Genomic DNA, 24470 nt, shown 5'->3' on the forward strand with positions numbered 1-24470 from the left:
AGTCCACCTGAGGCACTCACAGGTGAGAGAGGATGGACAAAAGGAAAGATGCCACCTTCACCCCAACATGGAAGCAGAGGAAAAGCCCATGTATCCACTGTGTGAATGCTCAGCCCCTTAGAGTTACATTCAGGGAGCGGCAGGAGGCAGCAGTCACAGAGTCATGGAGGGCCCAGAACTTTCCGAGGAGGGCCAGAGGGTTTCTGGGACGAAGCAGGGAGCTGTGGATCTGAGGGCTCAGGGACAGCCTGGCATCTGGAGGAAGGGGACGGGCATGTGTAACGTGGCAGAGCAGCCTGGGAGCAGAGGGTGGCGCCCCGGTCACATGAATTGAGTTTTTTCAGCAGGACGCCCATGGGTCTGCCATTTCCCTCACCTAACCCTCCCTATATTTCCTTCAACTACACACACTGTATGTCCACTCAAAGACCCACTGCAGTTTTGGTAATTAAATGGTTGGGTCTACCAAATCTGATACAACTGGCCTTGGCCACCACGTCCTCTTCATCTCCTAAGCAACCCAAAGAAGTTGGCAGACCCAGAAAAGCAAAGTGGTGGACCTGCTCCTCTCACCCCACTCACCTTCATGCCTCCCGGTAGGCTGATTTTCAAGCATGCCAGGTGTCCCACGGAAACCCCTACAGGCAGAGGAAGCTGGTGGAAAAGCACCCAGAGGCCTGGGTTCTGGGCGTGGCTTTTCCTGGGTGGCCCTGAGCACACCTGCACATTCTGACTGAGCATGCTGGATGCAAAGCTTAGCCGCCCACTGTTACAGAGAGCAACACAGGCAGCTAAGTAGGTGAGGACACACAGTGTGGCCATGAAATGACTGCTCATTCCCAGTGTGGAGGAGATTGGCTCATGCGCTGCAGTGTTTAAGGCCAGCAAGTGCCAGGCCCTTGGTCCAGCGGTCCTCAGCTGTGACCCAACCTCGCTACATGTAGTTCCACATGGGCCCATCAGGTTGCCCCCATGGGCCTTTGGCAAACCAAAACAAATATGCTGACGCTTGAAGTGCTTGCTATGCCACAAGTAAAAGTCTCTTGTCCCTGACCCAGGAGTCTGGTGACTTCTGCTAGCATCTGTGAAAGAGCAACAAGCATAGAACCAACTCTCAGACCCTCCACTGTTCTTGACGCCAAGAAAGTGCCCTGCTTAACCCCGAGTCTTGGGCTTTGGGCTAAGTATGCATGTAGGGAAGCTGTATATCCCTTTCACTCCAAATCTCCCTCTACCTTACCAGCAAGTCCATTTCCTATTCAGCAGAGGGGAAGAAGGGACCACATAGAAGGACTGTAGCAGGGACGGAGGCTTGCAACCCACTTGGGCTCTAGGCTGAGTGGTGAAGACCTTGAACTTCATGTGCCAAGCAGGGGTGCCTCTCAGCTGTGTTCGTGGAGCATTGAGTTTGTGGTTTTTTTTTTCTGAGAAAACACTTCCTTTGGAGGGTAATCTGAACTCTGACTGAACCCACTCTTTTATACTCTTAGGTACATACCCAAGAGAACTGAAAACATAAGTCCATATAAAACTTCATATGCAAATGTTTAGAGTAACATTAATAGCCTGAAAGTGGAAATTACCCAGATGTCCATCAACTGATGAAGGAATAAACCAAATGTAGCAGGTCTACATGATGGAATATTATTTGGTCGCAGATGAAGGAATGAAGTGCTGTTTTATGGAACAAGATGAACAAACCTGGAGATATGTCATGTGAAAGAAGCCAGTTTCAAAAGGCCACACATTGTATTATACCATTTACACAAAATGCCCAGAACAGGCAAATTCATAGAAACAGGAAATAGATTTGAGGTTGCTAGCAGATGAGAGGAACAGGGAAGGAGGAGTGACTCCTAACAGGTGAAGGGTTTCTTTGGGGGATGATGACAATATTCTGGAATTAGTGGTGATAGTTGCAGACTTTTGTGAATAAGCTAGAAGCTCCCCTTTATAAAGGAGAATTTTTCAGTACGTGAATTGTATCTCAAAAAAGTGCTAATTTTAAAAATTCCTGCTCAGCCTCTTACTGTGTAATCCTGGGAAAGTCATTAAGATCTTAGAGTCCCAGTTTCCTTATTGGTAAACAGGGAATATCTACTTTCCTGGGTAGTGGATATTCTAGGGTGGTCATGAAGACCCAGTGAAATGATGCATTTGAAAGTGCTTTGAAAGCTGTTAAATTCAGTAGAAAATTTAGTTAATATTTGCATTTTAAAGAGCTATGTTGCCAATAAGAACAAAAGTCCTTGTTTCTCATTAAAGGAATTTTTGGTTTCACAGCTGTGTAAAGTGTTTTGGCAGTAGCATGAGGCACTTACTCTGAAACGGTATGACAGATGGTTTCTAATCTTTGCCTGCTTAAAATTTTGCCATTTCATCCTCCCATCCCCCATGGTGCTTAAACCATTTCAGTTATGATCACCCTATCCATCAATTGAATGGCTTCTTTCATTACCAGTGTAATGACTGATTTAGGCAAGTTATTACTAGATGCTAAAGCCTTTACAGAAGGTGGCTGTGTTGTTGTTTAGTTGCTAAGTCATGTCCGACTCTTTTGCACCCTCATGGACTGTAGCCTGCCAGGATCCTCTGTCCATGGGATTTCCCAAGCATGAATACTAGAGTGGGTTGCCATTTACTTCTCCAGGGTATCTTCCTGACCCAGGGATCAGACCCACGTCTCTTGCATTGCAGGCAAGTTCTTTACCACTAACCTGCCAGGGAAGCCCATAGAAGGTGGTGGTGGTGGTTGCTCAATCTCTAAGTCGTGTCCGACCCTCCCTCTGTCCTTCGGTATCTCCTGGAGTTTGCTCAAACTCATGTCCAGAAAGGTGGTTGGGGAACACTATGTGCAAAGGCTTCCTGGTGAACCTGAGACCAGGGGCCCCATGGGGGCCACCCAGAGGCCAAGAGAAGAACTGCAGGCTACTAAACAAAACCACCAGGAATAAACTTGTAACAGCTAAAGAATGATCACCTCAGTGCATTGCCTCGTTACAAACCAATTTTCCTTGTCACCATTTCAAAAGATCTTCTCTTAACTTTAAATCTCAGCAGGAACCCAGGAATTGCTGCTTTTTTGAAGTCTGCAGAAGATTTGACATCCTGGCCTGGCAAAGGTTTATGGAATATCTCATCTCCTGTAATAAAAAGTTCCCCTGTGTGTTGACCTGAAATCCTACCTGTACTAACCCTAGTGTAAACAATAAGATTCTTCACCTGGAGTAGAATCTCCTCGTGGGGCTGCCCTATAGCTGCAAACAGATCCTGGAGGGCATTTGTCTGGCAGAATGATTGTGTCTGTGCAAACCAATTGCTCAATGCCTGTTCACCAGCAGAGCTCAGGAAAAGAATCAATTAAAAAAATTTCCCATCCAGTACATTCCCAATCTGATTAATTCAAATCAATTCAACTTGAAAAATGGGAATGGTGACACAATTAATAAACCATGACTGGGTGAGGGGCAGCTTTGGTCCTGGCCTCTCTGAAAGTCTCCAGGCAAATCAATGACCTCCCTGGGGTCCTGCTTCCCTTACTGTGATGTGGGGCCAGGGTATCCAGGAATGAAATCTGGATGCAATCTGACAGTAGAACATTTAAGAAGACAGACTTTCTGACAAGGAGCTAATAATAGAAGCAGTGGCTCCTGCTTCAGAAAAAAAATTTTTTTAAGATACAAAAATTTCAGAACAAAGCAGGCAGACAGTGACCAGGTGACACACCACTGCTCTCATCACCTGGCCTTTCAGGGGCCAGTTGGACATATTAACAAAGACATATTAACGTATTAACAAAGGAGGGGAAGGGTTTGTGGGCTCTGGAGTCAAGAACCATCTGGGTTTAAAACCAGCTATCCCATTTCCTGGCTTCCCTGATGGCACAATGCTAAAGAATCTGTCTGCCAATTTAGGAAACGTGGGTTCGATCCCTGGGTCAGAAAGATACACTGGAGAAGGAAATGGCAGCCCACTCCAGTATTCTTGCCTGGAGAATCCCATGGACAGTGAGCCTGGCAGGCTACAGTCCATGAGGTTGCAAAGAGTTGGACACGACTTAGCAACTAAACACCAACAACAACCCCACTTCCTAGCTCTGGGATCTAGGGGAAGCTGTCTAACCACTCGGAGCCTCATTCTTCTCATCTGCAAAGCGAATATAATAAAAGCTTCCTTCAAGGTTTGGGAAAGGCCAGGCAAGGTGGCACAGCTGGGCTCTAGACCCGAGTCAGCCGGACTGAAAAGCCATGGGAGGAACCTAAGGTCTGCTTCCTGGCATGAAGAGTTCTCCACCCCTAGATGAACTGTGCCCAGCAGCAGCACACCCTCTTCTAGTAGACAGAGTGCAAGCCCAAGCATCTGGAAACGTGAGTGTGGGATTCTGCTGTGGTCACAGGACAAGGTACTGGGAGGCAAGAGGTACAGGCGGTGGAGTAAGACCTTACTTTAGAAGCTGTGGGCAGGAGTCAGGGTGGAGCGGTAGGAAGGAGAGCTGGCAAGGTGGGGCTTGGCCACATTCAGGCTTCAGGGAGAGGGACAGGGGGCTTTTTGGTGACTGCACAGGGCAGACAAGGGCCTATAGGAAGCTCTGGTCAGATATGCCTTCTGGGCCTATCTGTACTCGGCTCCCAAACTGCAGGAAAGCAGAGTTTGGCCTTCTGAGAGAGAACATGCCGAGGAGCCACAGGAGAAACAGGGGATCCTGATCAAGTGTAGGAACAGAAGGGAGGCACACTCTTCCACCCACTTGGGTGGTGGCATTGGCAAAAGTGCCAGTGCTGTCGGGGGCAGGCCACGGCCCCTTCACTGGATGATGACGGGACAGAGGGATGGGGAGACTGAGGGAGCAGGCTGCTGCTGCTAAGTCGCTTCAGTTGTGTCTGACTCTGTGTGACCCCATAGAAGGCAGCCCACCAGGCTCCCCCATCCCTGGGATTCTCCAGGCAAGAACACTGGAGTGGGTTGCCATTTCCTTCTCCAATGCATGAAAGTGAAAAGTGAAAGTGAAGTTGCTCAGTCGTGTCCGACTCTTTGCGACCCCATGGACTGCAGCCCACCAGGTTCCTCAGTCCGTGGGATTTTCCAGGCAAGAGTACTGGAGTGGGCTGCCATTGCCTTCTCTGGATGGGCCAGGCAGAGCTGGCCAAAAACGGAAGGGGCTGCACTCAGGAGATATAACAGGCTTGTGCCCCTGGAGGGGACCCAGCAGAGGCTGGCCTGGATCTCGCAGGATTATTGCGAAGGGGTTCCAGGCTCAGGTGGTTGTCTGGACTGCCTCACTGTTTGGGAACCTTCCAATCTGAGAATCTCTAAGTCTGTGGACCACGTGTGATGCAAAGAGGGATTTAGCATGATTTTCTCTGAGCAGCTCTGGGGCCCAGGTCAGCATCAACGCCAAGGGGAGAAAGGACTGGAGTGTCTGGGTGTCCACACAGCCCTCTAACAGCCTCACCAGAAAGAGGCGCTCAGGGGACGCGCCTCAGGACAAGGTACCCCAGGCAGAGGAGCTCCAGAGGGCAGAGAGACCAGGACTTTGGGACAAGAGGAAGATCAAGGCTCCAAATTAGTCTTGCTGAGAAATCTAGGTGTGTGTGTGATCTGGACCAAGCCATGTCAGGAAGAGATCACACAGGCCCGAGATGAAAACACACTCAGAACCCTTGGTGAGCAGCACATTTCAGAAAAACCTTCCAATAGAAAGGACCCGGGAATTGCTCCCAGACAGATGGCTAAGAAGACTATGTCAACTGACTCAGACTACACTTTCTTCATGTTTCTCTCTTCAAAAAGAATAAAATATGGATGATTTAAGAAATCATCCAAGTCCAAGTTGTTTCGGGGAAACGGAAAAGTAAATGAGACATAGAAAGAGACCATGTCTGACAGAACCACCTGGCTCTGGGTCTGAGGAGCCCACTGCGGGCGGGGGTGACTTAGGAACTGCTGTATCTCATCGGAACACCGCTGGCCATGACATGGGAGAAACTGCGGGAATAAGATGAAAAATGTATGAGTTCTGGCAAATCTTTTCACAGAAAAAAACAGAATGACACTGAAAATTCCAGTTCAATCAGCTTCATGGCAATACCTGAGAAGGTGATATAATCAACTTTCAGTCAGTCAGGCTGCAGGCAGTGTGGGGGTGAAGGAAGGGCCAACCTGCCCTGCTGCAGAGACACCAAAGGGGAGACTTAACCCGCTGCACATCTTACTGTGCAGTTCATGTATAACACGAAGAGAGAAGATTAACTGGAAGATTAACTGGAAGAGGAGTTCATACTACAGACCATTGCACAGGTTGGGGTCTACTTTACAGAAAGTGGATAAATGCTGAGAAGATGGATTATCAGAGGCTTGTGAGAGACAGATGCAGCCAGGACCCCAAGATGGGTATTAGAGTCTATTTGCTTCTTGGCCGAGATCAGCAGGTTTCAGGCTTGATAAGTCACAGAGTACTTTTTTTCTAAACACACTCTTTATAGAAACTCTACATCTGCAAGACGGAAGAATCAGGCTCCCCTGGAGGAAGGGTGTGGGGAGGCGGAGGTGGGGATGCAAGTGTTCCAACCACCCCCCACCCCCAGGGAAACTGAGGCCTCAGAGCAGAGAGAAAATCCCCGAGCTGGATGGAGGAATTGAGAGCAAGCTGACGGAGTGTGACACTGACTACAAAATAGGTGGATTCAGTAAAACACAAGGAGGCGGGGAAGACGTTTATAAATCATCTCCGGCAGTGGCAAAAAGAATTCATGAGATAGGTAGATTCAATAAAACACAAGGAGGCGGGGAAGACGTTTATAAATCATCTCCGGCAGTGGCAAAAAGAATTCACGGGACCAGAGAACTAACTCAACGTGGCAGGGCAGGTGGGGGAATGGGCCTGTCCCCCCGTCTACCCCCCACCCCGCCTCTCCCCAAAACCCCAGCAGATACACACTCAAAACAGGGAACACAAACCAAATGAATTCAGTGTAGCTCCGATTTACCATAGCAGCTAACAGAAAAGAGATAAATCTAGGTTCCGGTTTAAAAACTGTGAACAAAACTTTGATTCTGATTTGAATAGGCTCATTAAGCTCCTCAAATGAACAATGACTTTGCTTCAGTTTATAACTTAAAAGAAGGAAAGATTCTTTTTTGAGCATTCAGCAAAAGAATGTTTAAGAGGCCCTTTTAGCTATGGCATGCTTTATTTTTTAAGGTTGTTTTATTGTGGTGAAGCATATATAACATAAAATTCGCCAGTTTAACCATTTTTAAGTGTCCGTGTCAGTGGCATGAATTACCTGCACAATGCCGTGAAGCCAGCACTTCTATTTCCCAAACCCTTTCATCACTCCAAACAGAAACTCTGAACCCAGTAAACAGCAGCTCTTCACACTCTCTCCCCGAGCCCCTGGTGCCCTCTGGTCTACACTCTGTTTCTGCAAATTTGTCTATTCTAGATACTTCAGATAAGCGGCATCATGTAATATCTGTCATTCTGTGTTTGGCTTCCTTCACTTAGCGCAGTGTCTTCAGGGTTCATCCATGCTGTCGCGTGTTTCAGAATTCCGTCCTTCCACGGTAGAATAATACTCCACTGTATGGATATAGCACTTTGCCTATTCATTCATCTGCTGATGGACACCTGGGCTGTTTCCACCTTTTGGCTCTTGTGAATATACGGTGTGCTTTTACGGGCATGAGATGGAGAAAGTGGGACTGTCCACGGAGGGGGACAAACAGGTTCGGGGGAGGCAGGCTTGCCCACAGCAAGACCAAAAGGCAAGAGGGACTGAACACAGAGCAGGAGCAAGGTTGTAGCCTCAGGGAAGGAGCTGGTGGAGAGGCAGGGAGCCAGGATTAACCCCTACCTTGCAGCATAGCAACAGGCTGAGCACCCAGCTCAATTTGCCAAGTCAGCCTGGCCAGCCCTGCCTCTCTCTGAACCCACTCAGGGCAGGGCTGTAGCACACCAGATGGTGGTAAGGTCCTTCCGGTTCTGACAATCAGTCCTTCACGATATTGACCATCAGGTGATGAAACAGTGAACAGCCCCATGAAGGACTCTGGAGGGTGGAGGGAGAAAGAGGACTTCGGAGGTGACAGAGGCCCAACTCCCCAGGAAGGAGAACATGGTCCCCCCTGTCGAGGGTGTGGGGAGTGGTGGCAGGGCCTGAGGCCCCAAGGGGCTTGGCTCCAAGTGAGTGTCCAGGAGGAGCAGAGAAATGGTTACAGCACAAGCTGGCCAGGGCTTGTCCCTGCCGGGATAGAGTGCTTTCTAGAATCAGACTGGCCCATCATGGAAGTCTTAGTGAAAGTGAAGTCGCTCAGTCGTGTCCGACTCTTTGCAACCCCATGGACTGTAGCCTACCAGGCTCCTCCGTCCATGGGATTTTCCAGGCAAGAGTACTAGAGTGGGTTCCCATTTCCTTCTCCGGGGGATCTTCCCGACCCAGGAATCAAACCCAGGTCTCCCGCGTTATAGGCAGAAGCTTTACCCTCTGAGCCACCAGGGAAGCCCAGGGAATTCTTAAACCAGTGGGAAAGAACCGAGGAAGAGGTTTGGTGGGCAAGGCAAATGGGAACCTGACTGATTCCTACGACTGACCCTAATGACCTGTGTGTCCTCAAAGGACACAGCTTGGATGGCGACACGGCATGCCTAAGAGGAGACATGGGAGAAAACCCAGAGCAGGGCCTCACATCCGTATCCCTAGCCATGTGGCCTCGTCTGAAACAATGGACCACTCTGGATCTCCCTCTTGGCTGTATGATGGGCAGCTCAAAAGCCATCATCTCTAAGGCCTCCTCCAGGGCCATCTCTGGGGCACACTGGAACCCAGAAGAGGCGTGATCTCTTTCACCCATTCTTTCAGCAGGTATTTAGTGACCATCGCTCTGTTCTCGGCTTTGTGCTAGGCGCCCTTCCTTCGGCCCATCTGATACCCAGGGGAGAGATGGAATAGGTGGCAATAGTATCTTCTTGTTGCAGAGATGGGCAAAGGCTAACTGAAACCACCTGTACAAATAAGCACCCCCAGACAAACTATGGCCCCTGCAGTCTGGCTTGCTGCCAATGCCCATCAAGAGGTATGATCCAGCTTCAGGCACCTGGGTCCCGGGCGTGACCCTCCAGCTCCAGCGTGGGGAGCTTATCAGAGGGCTGGGAAGGGAGGGGAGAAGGCAACTGGGGCTCAAGTGTAAACTGGACTCACCTTCACGCAAGAATAGATCACGGACACAAACACCACCAAGGCCAGCAGCAGGAAACAGGTCAGGTAGAAACTCAACATGAACACGGAGCTGGAAGGAGAGAGGAGGTGGGAATTCTAGGGCTCTGAGAGGCCCTGCGAAGGAAGCAGAGCTTGCTCCATTTCTCCTGCACCCACTGCCCAGTCTTTGGTGCCTGGCCCCTGACTCACCGCGGGGAGATTAGAGCCTTGTGAGCCGATCTAGGACCCTCCTCCATAATGGTCTGGCTCCTGCCCTTCCTCTTGGTCCTGTCACTTTCCTGGGGGAGCACAGCCCACAGGGGGGCCGAATGGAGAACTGGTGACACCTGCTCGATGTTTTACCTAATTCTTAGCTATCCATAAACTCACTTTCTTTAAACTGGAAGGACCCATTTTAAAAATCACCTGGTTGTTCCCTCCAGGTAGTCACTCATGGCTTGGCAAGTAACTCTGAAAACGGAACATTGATTTGATAAATGGCCATCATTTATAGAAATGCATTTGTCAACAACCCAACCAGCCACTCTGAGAAACAGTAGTGACATGTCCCTTTGGAGGGCATAGTCCCTAAACCTGTGCCCACTGTCAGGCTGCACAACAAGTCCTGTTCAGTTTCTATTCCCCTACTCCCACCCAGCTCAACAAAAGTCATAAAACCCGCCGGGCTCTCCACAGTCCCTCCTTACAGGAGCAGATCACAGGTGAGCTTAATGTTCACCAGGAGCCAGAATCCTCGCACGAGAGAACTGCAGATGACTTTCCATCTGGGGCCTGCCACGGCTCTCCTGGGGCAGGGGCTGGCCGAGGCACAGCACTCTCCACCAACCACAGGAGGCCTCAGACACTCCTCCCTTTCAGGGAGTGAGATGGCCTGAGATGCCAGGCGTTGTCCACAGGTCAGAGGCAAGTGGGGGACACAGAAGGCAGGTGGACACCTCCAGGGAGGTGTCTTTGTTCCAGGCTCTCCCCGGAGCCAGCACTTATCTGCCTTAAACAAATAGAACAGGGAGAGAGAACTCTCTTCAGAGGGAAAGAAAGACCTTTAAAGTAGCTTTTAAGCCTTCCCTGGAGAGAGGACAGCCAGAGAATGACCTCTGTCCACGCCTTAGCAGCTCGGAGCTGAGGCCAGGAGGGAGTGAAGCCGCTGCTGGCAGAGCAGGGATCTGCAAAATCCCAGCCCCAAGCCACGCTGCGGAGAGAGAGAAGCAGCAAGGAGGCAGATAAGCAAGGAGGCACCCAAGCGAAGGGGTCTCTCAGCTGCAATGGGACAGGAAGTCTAGGTTGCTAACTATACCTATAGCTCCATTTCATTACTGAATGTAGGTCCTGCACCGTAAAGACCCACAATCACACCAGCTCTGCACGGCCTCAGTGCAGGGGACAACAGGCACCAGCTGCCTAACCAGGGAGCAGCTGGCTGTTGGTGTCTGGTTTTCACCTGCAGTATTCTTATAGGGTCATGGCAAACACAAACGCAAGGGCCATCTCCAACAATGAGCACCATTAAAAAATAAAAAGCACTGAGTAATAAGACACCATGATGCCGTGCACCTCCCCATATGATGCACTGAGGACACTTCTGTGGGATTCTTGTCAAAAATAACCTCCATCGAATCATGAGGAAACATCAGACAAATCTAAATTGAGACATTCTAAATCGAGACATTCTACACATTAAAAAAAGTTTTTTGTTTTTTTTTTGGCTGCTTGCAGCTTGTAGGAGCTTAGTTCTCAGATCAGGGATTGAACCCTGGGCCCCTTGCATTGGAAGCATACAGTCTTAACCAGTGGACCACCAGGGAAGCCCAAGACATTTTACACGTTAATTAGCTGCTGCTGCTGCTGCTGCTAAGTCGCTTCAGTTGTGTCCGACTCTGTGCGACCCCATAGACGGCAGCCCATCAGGCTTCCCCGTTCCTGGGATTCTCCAGGCAAGAACACTGGGGTGGGTTGCCATTTCCTTCTCCAATGCATGAAAGTGAAAAGTGAAAGTGAAGTTGCTCAGTTGTGTCCAACTCCTAGCGACCCCATGGACTGCAGCCTACCAGGCTCCTCTGTCCATGGGATTTGTCAGGCAAGCTATACTGAACAAAAGTGCCAAGGCCACGAAGGATCAGTAAAGGCGGAGGAAGCATCACAGACTGGAAGGGACCAAGGAGATACAGCGGTTAAATGTGGGGTCCTGGCCCAGCGCCTAGAACACAAAAAGGCCGTTTGGGGGAATGCTGATGAAATGAGAATATAGCCTGTAGGTTAGTCATAGTATCGCTGCAATGCTGACTTCCTGACTCTGACTACCGTACTACAGTCACGTGGGTTGTCAACATTAGGAGAAACTAGATGAGGGATGTACAGAAACCCTCCAGAGTACTTTTTCAACCCCTCTATAAGTCTGTAATTATATCAAAATGAAAACAGAAGGTGTTGGGGTGAGGGGACACTTCTAGATGTTTAGATTTATGAGACATAACCAAATGCAACCAGTGACTCTTGAGTAGATCCTGGCTATGAATAAATTCGGAGCAGAAGACATTTAGGTGTATGATTTTGGAGATTTGAACATAGACTTGGTATTAGATGACTGCAGAGGAACTGGGGTTAGTTTTGTTTGGTATAGGAGGCATGGTGGTTAAAAAGCAAAATGCCCTTAAAACAGGTGTAGATTGATGTTTTATCAGGGGCACAATGTCCCTGTGTCTAAAATTTACCTTAAAAAATCAGAAATGCACCTGAAACTAACATATCATTCTGAATTGACTATACTTCAATTTTAAAAAATCAGAAAAAAGCAGATGAAGCAAAATTTGTAAAATATTAACAACAGTTCTACCAATGGGGTGGGTGTTGATTACATTAATTACTTTTCTGTATACTTGAAATGTTGCATAATGAAAAGTAAAAGATGTGTAAATATGCATACATATGCATATATATACACATACATGAATACATATGTGGAGCGGTTATCTTTCTCACTTATCTGTGAGTCTGCAGTGATCGACTAGCTAACAAACACTTCATTTCAGCCCAATTCCAAGTGGCTCCCTCAGAAGACACAGGCCTCTCTCAGGACACGGCCAGTCCTCAGAAGAGTTCAGGTACATCTCTTTGAGAGAAGCCTTCAGAATCTGAGACCCAGTCTTTGAAATATCCAGAGTAGCAGAAAACCCTTATCTTAAAAAAATTTATTTATTTTTTGTTTTGGCTGTGCGGCATAGCATGTGGGACCTTAGTCCAAACAGCAGTCCAAATTCAACCCGCACCCCCTGCGTTGGAAGCACAGAATCTTAACTACTGGACCACTAGGGAAGTTCAGCCTTTCTCTTTTAAAGATGTATTGACTTTTTGCAAGAACCAAAGGTCACACAGAAACCAACCTGGTGAATACTTTGGGTGATTCAGTGGGCAACAGTGGTCTGTGTTAAAACAGGATGAGAGGATGAAGTGGAGAGAAGGGGTGTCCCATGCGCTGGCCTGGGCCCAGATAGAAGTTCCCCACAAAGAGCACTTTGCCTCCCCATCTGGGAGGAGGCAGACCTCAGCTTCCGTGTTCCCCTGAGCACACATCTGGAGACTTCTCTCCTATCTGAGCAAACTCAGCTCAGATCCCACCCCGCTCTGATCTCCTATGACCTCTTCTTTGCCCCTGGAGCCCCTACAGCCAGAAGCAGTTGCCTGGAAGGGACGAGGTACTCACTGGGGCACGATGGTGATCTGGACAAAGCAGATGAAGAGGAAGACGAGCGAGGCACATGCCACGTAGGCACCGAATCGGTCATCCACTTGCTTGGAGTACTGAGAGGACATGGACAGGGGGAGGGGCGGAGTCACCCGGCCAGTCTGCTCCAACCCCCTTCACCCCAGACACAGCCGGGACTGTCCACTCCCGACACCTGGAAGGCCAGGTCAAGACAGCACTGGCCTCAGAGCTCAAGGAATCAGTCCACTCACCACACTGTGGTGGCCGTGGGGAACTATGTTAAACCAGAAACTCTGCAGGCTGGGTCACCACGGGAGTGATCCATAACGATCATGGCACACGTTCCTGAGCACCACCTACACACTAGGACATGTGCCGGAGCCTGCAGGCACCACCGCACATCCTCATAAGAGCCCCAGGAAACAGGCACAGGACTGCTGCTGTTTCTGTGTCAGAGATGAGCATGCTGGGACTCAGAGAAGCCAGGCGACTTGTCAAGAGTCACAGAATTCATCTCCAAGGTCCTAACTCCCAGCTCCCACCCCTCCCATGACATCAACCAGCTGGAAGAATGGCTGTGCTGGCAGAGAGAGGGTAGTGCATGAGTCAGTTCCATTTATGCTGGTAAGCAGACTAAGCTGCCTTCTCATAGCTTCCCCCTCCTGATCTGGTGTGCCTTACTTGGCCACGATCATGCGTTCATACGATCCCATGCTGCCCAAACACAAGGGAGACCCTGTGACGTGTAGCTGAGGCCCTGGACCTGCTCTGTCTGCTTCTGGCTCTGTCACCACCTCACTGGGTGGCCTAGGGCAAGTCACCCAACTACTCTGAGCTTTAAGAGCTCTTGAACATCCCTTCCAACTCAAATACTTTGAGGTTCCAGTGTGCCAAAGGCAGCTGATAGTCCATTTGTCATTATAATGATAATAACAATAATACACACAGCAATATTTACTGAACATCTACTATGTGGCAGATACTGTTTCATGTGTTTTACACACATGGACTTGTTTAATCCTCACTGACACTATGAAGTAGGTATGCCGAATATCCCTTTTCCAGATAAGGAAACTGAGGCACCAAGAAATTAAGATTTACCTTTTTCCACCAAGAAAGTCTCCCTAAAAGCCCCATTTCCTGGTTAGGACAGCGTCAGAGCTGGGGAAATGGAGGTGGCAAAGAGGCACTCTTTCCATGGTAAGGGCAGTGGGAAGGGAGCCAGCTTGTTGCTCCTACCCCCTCCCTGTGGTCCTGATTCTTCCTGGGGCCCCTCCTTCCCACATGGGGCGCTGTACCTTCTTCTCTAAGTCAGGCTCCCTGAAGGTCAAGAGGAACTTGCGAACATGTTCAGACCGCAGCCTGTCGATGCTCCTGGCATCAATGGCACGGCCCAGAAATTCATCCACTTCATCCTCAGGGTTCGAACTTTCCTGGGCATTCCTGGTGAGCAAGGAACCGCAGACACAAGGCAGGCTTACCACCAGGGGGCGCTACCACCAGGGGACTGCCGGCTCAGCCCCAGTACCCAGAGCCACCCGAGGGGCTGGATCAACCCTGATTAGGGGGTGGGAAGTTGAGAGTGACACCAGGCCAGCCAGAAGCCTAGGTGCTTACATGCGCAGAAAGCTGCCCCGTGGGCTGTGGGGGCTTCACTGACCATAGTGAAAATGAAAGCGTTAGTCGCTCAGTAGTGTCCAACTCTTTGCAACCCCATGGGCTGTAGCCTGACAGACTCCTCTGTCCATGGGATTCTCCAGGCAAGAATAATGGAGTGGGTTGCCATCCCCTTCTCCAGGGGATCTTCCCGAGCCAGGGATTGAAGCCAGGTCTCCTGCATTGTGGGCAGACTCTTTACCATCTGAACCACCAGGGAAGCCCCCCTGGATTTTCTAACTCTATTGGTGTATATATTATTATACGATAAATGATAAAACATGTAGCCCACCAGGCTCCTCTGTCCATGGGATTCTTCAGGCAAGAATACTGGAGTGGGTTGCCATGCCCTTCTTCAGGGGACCTTCCCAACCCAGGGGTCGAACCTGTGTCTCTTACATCTCCTGGATTGGCAGGCGGGTTTTCTTTACCACTAGCACCACCTGGGAAGCCCATATATGTTATATATGATAATGATAGTATGAATTATCATCAAAGGTTTGTTTTTTCCCTTGCAGGTAACAATCTCTGCTCTTCACTCTTTCGCTGTACCATCATCCTGAAATCAAAGGCTGAGACCAGAAGGCAAGACCTCTGCCGCAAGGCCTGGGAGCCTCCTGGCTGCTCTCGCCTGACTCTGGGGACACTATGGGAAACATGTTGCACAATCTTTTGGTGTTGAACTAAACACTCTACTTCTAGAGTGAAGCCCAGTCCTTGAGTGGGATTTCTGACAGCCCCAGAGACAGGGGAGTGGAGGAGAGAGAAGGGGATACTCCCTCAGGTCGCTGGGGTATGGCCAGGAGATGGCGGCCAATGTTTAAGGCCCTCCCCATCCTGGGAGCTGCGTGTGTGTGTGTGTGTGTGTGTGTGTGTGTGTGTGTACACATGCAGAGTGTGTGTGTGTGTGTGTGTGTGTGTAGTTGTATTTGTGCACGTGTGTGTGTGGAGTGGAGATTATAAATGGGCGATACCAAGACCCAGCCTCTCTACGGGGGCCTGGGCTCCAGGGCTGCTGGTTTCTCAGGCGCAATGGGCTCTGTTCACTTGTAGCCAAGACTGCGTGTCCTGGGCTCATCCTCTATAGAGCAGAGAAACCGAGCTCCAGGCAGCTTGGAGACAGCCCCCAGACCGAGGAGCAGGATTGAAGGAGGGCACGTGACTCACTTGTCCTTGGGGTCTTCAAAGCCCTGAAAAAGAGGGATGGAGAGAGGAGGAGAGGAGAGTGAGAACAGAGGGGATGAAGACAGGGAGGCTGCAGCTCATCCTCTGTCCACAGTTCACCCAGAGCTTGGACACAGAAAGCACTGTACTCGGCCGTCCGCTCCTTCCTTCATTTGGCAAACACAGCTGGGGTTGGGACAGGCTCCGTGCTAGACACTGGGGGTGCACTGTGATTTCACTTCCTCCACTGGCAAGATCCACGTGTCTGAGCTCTTCCGGTCCCCACACCTGATTCCTTGTCTTTCTCCAAACCTCCCGTCACTTTCCTCCTGGACCATGGGCTTGGTGGTATATATGTGTTACTTGCTCAGTTGAGTCTGACTCTTTGTGACCCCATGGACTGTAGCCCACCAGGCTTCTCTGTCCATGGGATTCTCCAGGCAAGGGAACGGGTAGCCAGTCCCTTCTCCAGGGGATCTTCCTGCCCAGGGATCGAACCCATGTCTCCTGCGTTGCAGGCAGACTCGTTACCATCTGAGCCACCAGGGGCTTGGTGGGTACCCTCTCAATTCTTCCACCTACTTAGATGGAAATAAGAGAAACTGCTAAGTCAGTGAGTCCCCACATGCCTGTGCACACCCATGCACACACAGCTCATGGACACTCACCTCCCACCACTGCCAAGCACACAGAGAATCTGGGAGTTCACATGTTTTGAGCTTAAGAAAATGAAACTCTGGTCACCTGAAACAGCTTTTCTGGTATCTGAGAATCTGTGTTCCTGATAGGCTGGGGGTGGCTGGGGACCCAGGAGGTGAGATACCTGTAGTCAAACCTGCCCTGCTTTGACTGCTGTTCTGAAGTTCACTCACATAGGGCAGAGGTGAGGGTGGGAGGGGGGGCCCCTACGAGTTACCAAACTCAAGGCCCTACCTAGAGTCCATCACAAAGTCCACAAAGGATAGCGGTGTGTCAGGGTCTGACTGTGACGGAAGGGAGGGAGGGGTGGGACTCGGGAGGCAGGGCGGGAGGCATAAGCACCCAGGGCAGGCAGCTTCAGGTCGCCAGGACAAGGGCAGAGGGTGACCTCCTGTCCCTGTGATCCCGTGTGGAACATACTGCTGGGCAGACAGGGGGCTGGTAAATGTCAGGGGGCCCAAACCCCAGAGGAACACACCTCTCTTCATTTCCACTGAGGAGGGGGACTTATGTTGTTCTCCAGGAGTCAGAGCTTCCCGGCTCTGAATAAACGTGGGGCCCATGGGAACTGAGGTGTCTGTGCCTCAGGGGCCTTTGCAGCCCCTAGTGCCACATCCAAGGGCCCGACCGTAGGCTCTGACTGCCTCCCGGGCTGCCCGATGGTGGCCTTCCCTTCTCCTTGTCCTCTGAGAACCTCCAAGCCCTCCGTCCCAGCTACAGGATCTGGCCCACCACACCGTCCCTGCTCGAGGCTGGAGGAGCCGGGGTCACTCAGGTGAGTGCCCCATCTGGGGGCAGGCGGGACCCCTCAGGGCACAAGGCCCACTCCCCACAGGCCACGGTGCAGGGCTGGCCTGCTCACCTCCACCACAGGGGCCAGCAACAGTTTTACTCAGAGGACGTCCAAGCCACGTTATGCCTATACTGGTCTCTACAGCTCAGAACTAGAGCTGAAATGTTTCTAAGAAACCTGTCTCTGACTTTCTCCAGCATTCCTTTGGTCATTTGTATGGGCTGCTGTTGGGGGCTGCGTCCGCTCTAGGCTCCCTGAGTGCTGGCTTGGAGTGGTGAGGAGACGACTGTCGGAAAACACTTTGGTGGATGAACCACAGCAAAGGGCCTCTGAGAACACAAGCCAGGGGCTCCCCTGGTGGTCCCGTGGTTGAGAATCCGCCTTCCAGTGCAGAGGATGCGGGTGTGACCCCTGGTCAGGGGACTAAGATCCCACTTGCCTTGGGGAAACTAAGCCTTCCTGCCGTAACCTCAGAGCCTGCACGCTCCAGAGCCTATAACAAGAGAAGCCCGTGCACCACGACCAAAAACCCAGGAGCCACAGCTAGAGAAAGCCTGTGCGCCCCAACAAAGAGCCCGCTTGCCACCAGGAAGCCCTGGAATGGCAAAAACAGACAAACACAGAAGCAACCCGCAGGCCAGCGGACTCCGCCCCGGGAGGAGGGCCCTCGGATGGGCTCCTGCAATTCTGCCTCCGCACTTCTGCGTAGCAGCTCAGCCCAGGTTTCTGTCTGCTCCCCGAGCCCTCACCTTACACACTCCCCTGCCAACCTGTGTATTAATAAATAACCTTAGAGACTTTACGACACAGGCCTAAAGCAGTGCAGCTCCTCACTATGCCTTACAAGCTGGGTAAAAGATGGATCAAGATTTAAAGAAGGAAGCTTCTGACTGCTAGTTACTACCCTCTAAGTGCTCTCGGTCACTGCTTAATCTAATTCCCACCCTCCACCCCATCTTCAGTGAAAGTCCGAGAAGAAGCTCTTTTTGGGTATCTTTCTCCAGGGTTTCTGGGCAGGTTTTAACACCCAAAGCCAGTGGTATTCCAGACAGGACACTCTGGGCAGGCAGGGGCCCAGGAGATGGTACTTCGATGCTGGCCCCGTGGGTGACTCTGCCCAGCAAGGAGGCGGGTGGGGAACCTCTTCTCTCCTCCTACAGGGGTGTCCTCAACACTTTTCTTCTGCTCACTTTCCATTTCCTCCCCTCTGGGCAAAGCAATTAACAACACGAGGAACCTTTCCGGCAGCCAGTCTCCCCTGAGACTGTTTCCCAATTACGGCCCTTTTGCTAATTCTTCCAAGGCTTCTTGTCCTAACAATGATTAATGTGTCTGCCAAATAGGTGCTTATAGTCCAAACTGGCTCCTCTGAGACTCTGAAATAACTGAAGAGTCTACTTATACCAAACATCACTAGAGAAAAACCTTTCCGAAGACTTTTAAACAGAGAACGGACAGCAGGCACCCTTCGTGCCTGCTGGCGGGTCTCCATCCTCACCTCTGTCCCACCGCATCGCTTTCCTCTCTGTTCTCCCAGATCTCTCTCCCCCTTGCCCTCCCTGTCCTCTCTCTCCAGTCTTCCTGCTCCCCTGTGCTTCTCCTTCCCCCCACCTGCCTGAGAGCTTCCCTCTTTGCATCCTGTTCTCAGTCTTCCGCCTCTCACCCTCTCTTTCGCCTCTTGGCCATGCTGGTCATGCGGTACAGAGTCTGCAGAGGATGGTTAAAGAATCAGGGTGAGAATGAGAAGGTCCAGCAATTGCTTTGCGAGGGGCCTGGAGGAAGCTGGAGTGGTGCCTGGAGCCTGGGAGGAACTACCAGTTCCAAGTTCAAAGCCCTGAGGCTAGAGGCCAGCCCTCCTCCACTCTGTGCCTTATATTATAACCTTGAAAGTGAAGAAAGTGAAAGTGAAGTCGCTCAGTCATGTCCGACTCTTTGCGACCTCTTGGACTGTAGCCTACCAGGCTTCTCTGTCCATGGGATTCTCCAGGCAAGAATACTGAAGTGGGTTGCCATTTCCTTCTCCGGGGAATCTTCCGGACCCAGGGATTGAACCTAGGTCTCCCGCATTGCAGGCAGATGCTTTAACCTCTGCGCCACCAGGGAAGCCCATATTATATTATAACCTTGGTGTCCTGTAAGTTGCCTCTTTACCGTCAAAAGTTAAAATGGTGGCCCTGACTCAATTCACTTTTTTACCTTTGTGCATTTTCGTTAAAAGTTCGTCATCTGCTACTGGCTAGCTGGCAAGGAGCAGAATGACTGGTCCCCAGACTGTCCCCTCCCTCAGACCCCTGGATCTGTCTGCCAACTCAACTGGACTCTCAGAGTCTCTAGTCACTGCAGCTGCAACGTAAACCCAGTCTGAGCCACAGATCCCAACGTGGGGATCCTAGTGTGGGTGGGATGCCACGCTTTCCTTTATCAGAATCTGTGGGAACTAAGTGGACACACACACACACACACACACACACACCCCTTTCCCTCTCTCAGGGTGGGCAACTCCTGCCTTGGAATCAGGCTGCCGTTGAGCTGAGGAGTGTGTTCAGATGTAGAAGCTAAGCTCTCAGGAACAAAGAAAGAAAACACTGCTGCTGAAAGCGACTTCCTGTCACCCCGCTCCCTCTTCTTCCCACCCTCTGATGTTTCCTTCTGGCCTCACTGATAGAACCCTGGCAGCACCTCCTGAATTAGCTGTCCGAGGTGTGTGCAGGGGCGGCTTAGGGGGTCTGTCCCCCGAGGCAGGCAGGGTCCCTTGAGATGGAGGCAGCGCCTCTACCACAGCCTTGGCTCACTCAGCCTGCACTCAGTCCACCTGGCCTCACAGGGAGACTGGAATTAGCAGGGTGTTTCTCAGCCCCGAGAACAAAAAGACCATCTCCTGGCACCAGCCAAAAAGCACTGGGATTTTTTTCTGGGTGACTGAGCCAGAGTATATCTTTCAGCGGTCTGGGAAATGTACCAGATGCTGGAAGGTGTCTGAAAAGCTGGTGCCCACCTAACTCACCAGGGTTCCTCAGACAGTTCCAAGAGACCCCTGGAGACTCTGGGACCCTGAGTCCAGCCTGCACCAGCAAGCTCTGACAAGGGGGTAGGGGGAAGGGGCATTGCCACTCTGCTCCAAAGTCAAATCCAGCATGCCAAGAGACGGTGGGGCCCACAGAGAAAGCCCAGGGCTGGGAGTTAGGTGCTCTGGCTCCTGGTTCCAAGTCAGGGTGAACCCCTTTCCGACATTTCCTCCTGTGGCTCCCCAGGTTCTCTTGGCCAGTCCCCTCACCCACAGGGGACCCCAGCCCTGGAGAGTACGGTTCACACGCTGCCCCGCCAGCCACTCACCATCCGCTTCATCTCCTTGGACACCTGGTTGCCACCCAGGTGGTTATAGAAGGGGCGCTCGGCCCCCCAGTGAGGCGGGTTGTGCCCGATGGAGTTGGTTCTCTGGCGGTTCATCTTGGCAATCATGGCCTTTTCTTCTTTCTGGGAGAGCAACAGAAAGGCATCAGCCCATGGACAGGGCCTGTCGGGCGAGCCCACGCAAAGAGTTTCATTCCTCCCAGTGCCTGGGCAAGTAGGAGTTACGGCAGAGGCCTCTTCCTTCTCTGCACAGCCTGCGCCCTGAAGTGCACCCAAGAAAGCATCCTAAGTCCCTCCAAACTCCCCAGACCAGCCCTGGCTGTGGGCTGTGAGCCTCAGGCGGGAGCAGCTGGACAGGATGATGAGGTTGATCTTGTTGGGAAGCCATGGGGTGTGGGAGCGTCCGTCATTGGCACAGAATGTTAGAGCCTGGGTCTGAAAGTGCCTGGGGGTGATGGAGGGAGAGGAAACCCGAGATTCCAATTTCTACCCCAAAACAGGCTTGTTCTCGCACAGTGAATAGTAGAATAGGTCCTGCTGCTCAGAGGCAGCTTCGGGAGGTTTGGGTCATTAGAACGTGAGGTTCAAGGGGTGACATGCATTGTACCGATACCCAGACGGGGCCTTAGCCAGCTCTACGTGTGCCAACCACAATCTATCTGTTTATCCATCCAAACGAACTCGAGGTGGAGGGCTGCAGAGGTCCTGGGGGGACCTGGGTGGCCTTCCCCTTTTCTCCATCCCTGAGCCTAGGAAGGCAGCCGCTCAGATCAGGGAGGCAGAGGGGCGAGATACAGCCTGCTTCCGCAGACACTGCTCTGGGCTGGGGCTAGGGTTGGGGGTTGTCCCATTTCATCTTTTCTGGACCACTTGTCAAGCTAGAAGAACCAAGACACAGAGAATGTAGGGCAGAGGGTAAGCCTTTATCCTAGGTGGGGCAGGATGAGGAGGCCTGTGGGCCCAGCGGAGAGGAAGGGTGTGGGAGGAGGGCCTGGGAGGATTTCAGTTCATTTATACTCCAGCCAAACAATAAGCAAATGCTTTAAAATGAGTCAATTAAGCCACAAGGCACTTTCCCCAAAGTACCTACACCCTCCCATCCCTCTCCCAGGTGTCTTTGGCAGGCCTGATACAGCTCCCTCAGGGACCCTCCTCAACATCCCCCCTACCCCACTCCCCGTAGCCAGGATCCATGTGCTGGGCTGCCCAGAGAGGGTGGGGCACCCCCCTGATGCCCCTCCCTGGGTGGGTGCCTGCCTCAAACAACTCTGCCCACTTTGAAAGATCTACTTTTGCTGTCTCCAAGGCTTTCGCTGGAATTTTCTCACAGCTTAATTTTGTCGTTAGTCTAACTCCTTAGGAAAGAAACAGGGAAGTTTTCTCTATCAAAGGGCTCTGACCAACAGATAAATTCAATTGGAAGATTTATAAGTAAAAGGCATTTCAATCTAGGGAGAAATATAAAGCGGGTAAAATAGAAAATGCTCCCATTTGCTTTAAAAATTAAGAACATGGAACATGACACTATTAAAAATAGAACACTGAAGTCTGCTAATAATTCTGTTTTATATTTTGGCAAGTGTGGGCTGAGACAAAAGAAGGAAGAAGAAAGACTAGAAAGTGAGAGGAGGGAAGGACAGAGTATGAAGAAACAGATATATAAGTACAGGCGGAAAGAGAGCAAGATCAGCCTAGTTAGGCAATGAACAAGGAATGAGCTGGAAATAAAGGGCACTGTATACCCTGGTGCCTCATGTTCATCTCATGGCATTCTGTTGCGCTGTTACTAACTGATCTGAGGTCTGCGGCATTTTCGCAACAGGAGTAAAATGAAATCATCTCCTGTTCGCCATCAGCCTTTGCTAAGCCTCTGTGGCTCTCATGTCCTTCTGGAGATGCAGGAACCACGACTGCGTCGGGACTTGACTCAAGGAAAGAGTAAGAGGAGAAGGAAGCAGCAGGCCAAGAAACATTCCTCCCACAAGGAATGAAGCTCTTCCATCGTCCCCACCTCCACCGCAGGCCCCTGCCCACGCCCAACCCCACCCAGCCCTTGGCCCCCGGACCCGCTTCTGGGTGCAGCGCAGGATGAGAAAGGTCTCGATACTGTGCTCCTTGAGGTAGGCGTTGCGCTCGCCCCCACAGCCTGGCTCCACCTCGTAGTCACCATTCAAGTAGTTGAGTGTGGCCTTGGTGATGTGGATGCGTCTAGGGTGGGGAGGCAAGCAGGGAGAGGAGGGCAGTAGATATGAATTCAGAACCCCCGCTCCTGTGCAGAACCAAACTGCCACTGCCTGAGTTATCATTCAAGTCCCAGAGCTCTGGCTCAAATGCTCACCCCTACCTGGGTCCCTCAAGGGACTGTATCCCTCCAAGTCATCAAGATGGCTCGGTGGGCCCCGCCCCAGCTCGCGTCCGATGAGACCACACCATAGCACATCAGCATCATGTTATTACAATAAAGTAACATGTCAGCCTGCCAGGAGAACACGGCCTCCAGTCTCACAAAGCTGCAGAAGCCAGCGGTGGCTCTTGCTGACTACAGGATTGTGTCCAAATTCTCCAGCCTGGCATGAGCGTCCTGTTTCTCCCACTGGTTCCTAAAAGGCCATCTGCTCTACTTCCACTCCTTGGAAGTACTGGGCTTTCCTCCACCTATGCCTGTCCCCAGCCTAGCACCTCCCCCAACCCTGCCTTCCTCATCTGTCCCCATACTGCCCCTTGTGCTGGGCCAGCACACCTTCCACCTCCGTATGTCCTGGCCATCCCCCCCAGGGTTCCTCCCCCGTCTAGAAGTCTATGCTACCTCCTGCATCTCAAAACAGGCCACCAGGTTCTGTGTAAATATTTTCTGGTGAACACTAGGTGAGCGTTGGGACGCTCTCCCTACAAACTGCCGTGTGTGGCGTCAGCGCTCAGCTACTAGAGGAATCCCACTGGTAGCTGATTCTGCCGCCCCCAGGGCCACAGCTACCAGGTCAAGTCCATCCTGGCCCCTCCCACAAGACCCGCCTGGGTGGGGTCAGGCAGGACGCTGGTCACTCACTCACCCCGCCTTGCCTCCAGCCTCCATGTGGTTGGCCAGTGTAACATCGTTAGACCAGACATCGAACTGCCACTTCCTGAGGCCGAGGACACCGCAGTGCACTCTCCCGCTGTGAATTCCCACACGCATGTTCACGTTCACACCTGTCACCTCCCGGACCAGCCTGGGGATGGAGCAGGGGTAAGGCTGGGAAGAGGCCAGGCGCAGAGAGTGGGGGTGGCTGGAAGCCGTGGGGTCAGGGTGCGTGAGAAGGTGCAGGGGTCAAAGGGTCATTTCTCTCTGGGCCAGCCCAAGTCCAGAGTCTCAAACTGTTCTACCTGAAGGGCAAGGGCTGAGCCCTTGATGCTCAGTGGCTATAAACTGTGAGAGCGCTGTTTCCCATCTTGCCCACAAGGTGGCGCAGCACCTCACACTAGAATCCAGGCCCCACTGCTTTCCCCCCGACAGCTAGGACACCTGAGTCAGCGCCACCCTCAGTCAACTAAGTTGTGTTCTGAAAATGCAAGCGCACGTTAGTGCCGATTTGAGTCAACAGGAAAGTTACAGTTACTCCAAACTCCATTCATATAATTGTCAGATTTATCCACATGGCTGCTTCTTCGACATTAGCAGGATGATGGAGAGACCCTGCCCAGGAAAGAAAGGAAGCTGGGGCAGGTGCAGGGGACCAGGAGTCTCCACATGCTAGAAGACAGCTCCAACCCCACCACAGGCACCATGCGCGTACCCGGGGGTCCCCAGTAGATGGGTGGGCCCTCTGTAGGAGGGGGAGTCGGATGGAAGCTCAGCAGCTCTGGGTGTGTGTCTGGGGCACAGGAGAGGGAGCTGGTGCTCTGGGGGGAG

The 24470-nt window shown here is 51.6% G+C and overlaps 1 protein-coding gene across 2 annotated transcripts in view; it reads right to left on the bottom strand.

Annotated features, from left to right (window-relative positions):
* The window catches only part of ADCY5 (adenylate cyclase 5), a 155902-nt gene that overhangs the window by 20832 nt on the left and 110600 nt on the right, over nt 1–24470 (bottom strand). For both annotated transcript variants that reach the window (XM_068980889.1, XM_068980882.1), the window contains exons 6-12: nt 23632–23790; nt 22648–22789; nt 20564–20704; nt 15742–15764; nt 14217–14361; nt 12916–13013; nt 9201–9288 (exon numbers count right to left, since the gene is read on the bottom strand). In XM_068980889.1, coding sequence (XP_068836990.1) covers nt 9201–9288; nt 12916–13013; nt 14217–14361; nt 15742–15764; nt 20564–20704; nt 22648–22789; nt 23632–23790 — 796 coding nt within the window. The remainder of the gene's footprint in view (nt 1–9200; nt 9289–12915; nt 13014–14216; nt 14362–15741; nt 15765–20563; nt 20705–22647; nt 22790–23631; nt 23791–24470) is intronic.

Source organism: Capricornis sumatraensis, chromosome 1, assembly GCF_032405125.1.
Source record: "Capricornis sumatraensis isolate serow.1 chromosome 1, serow.2, whole genome shotgun sequence".
In the NCBI taxonomy this organism is placed as follows: domain Eukaryota; kingdom Metazoa; phylum Chordata; class Mammalia; order Artiodactyla; family Bovidae; genus Capricornis; species Capricornis sumatraensis.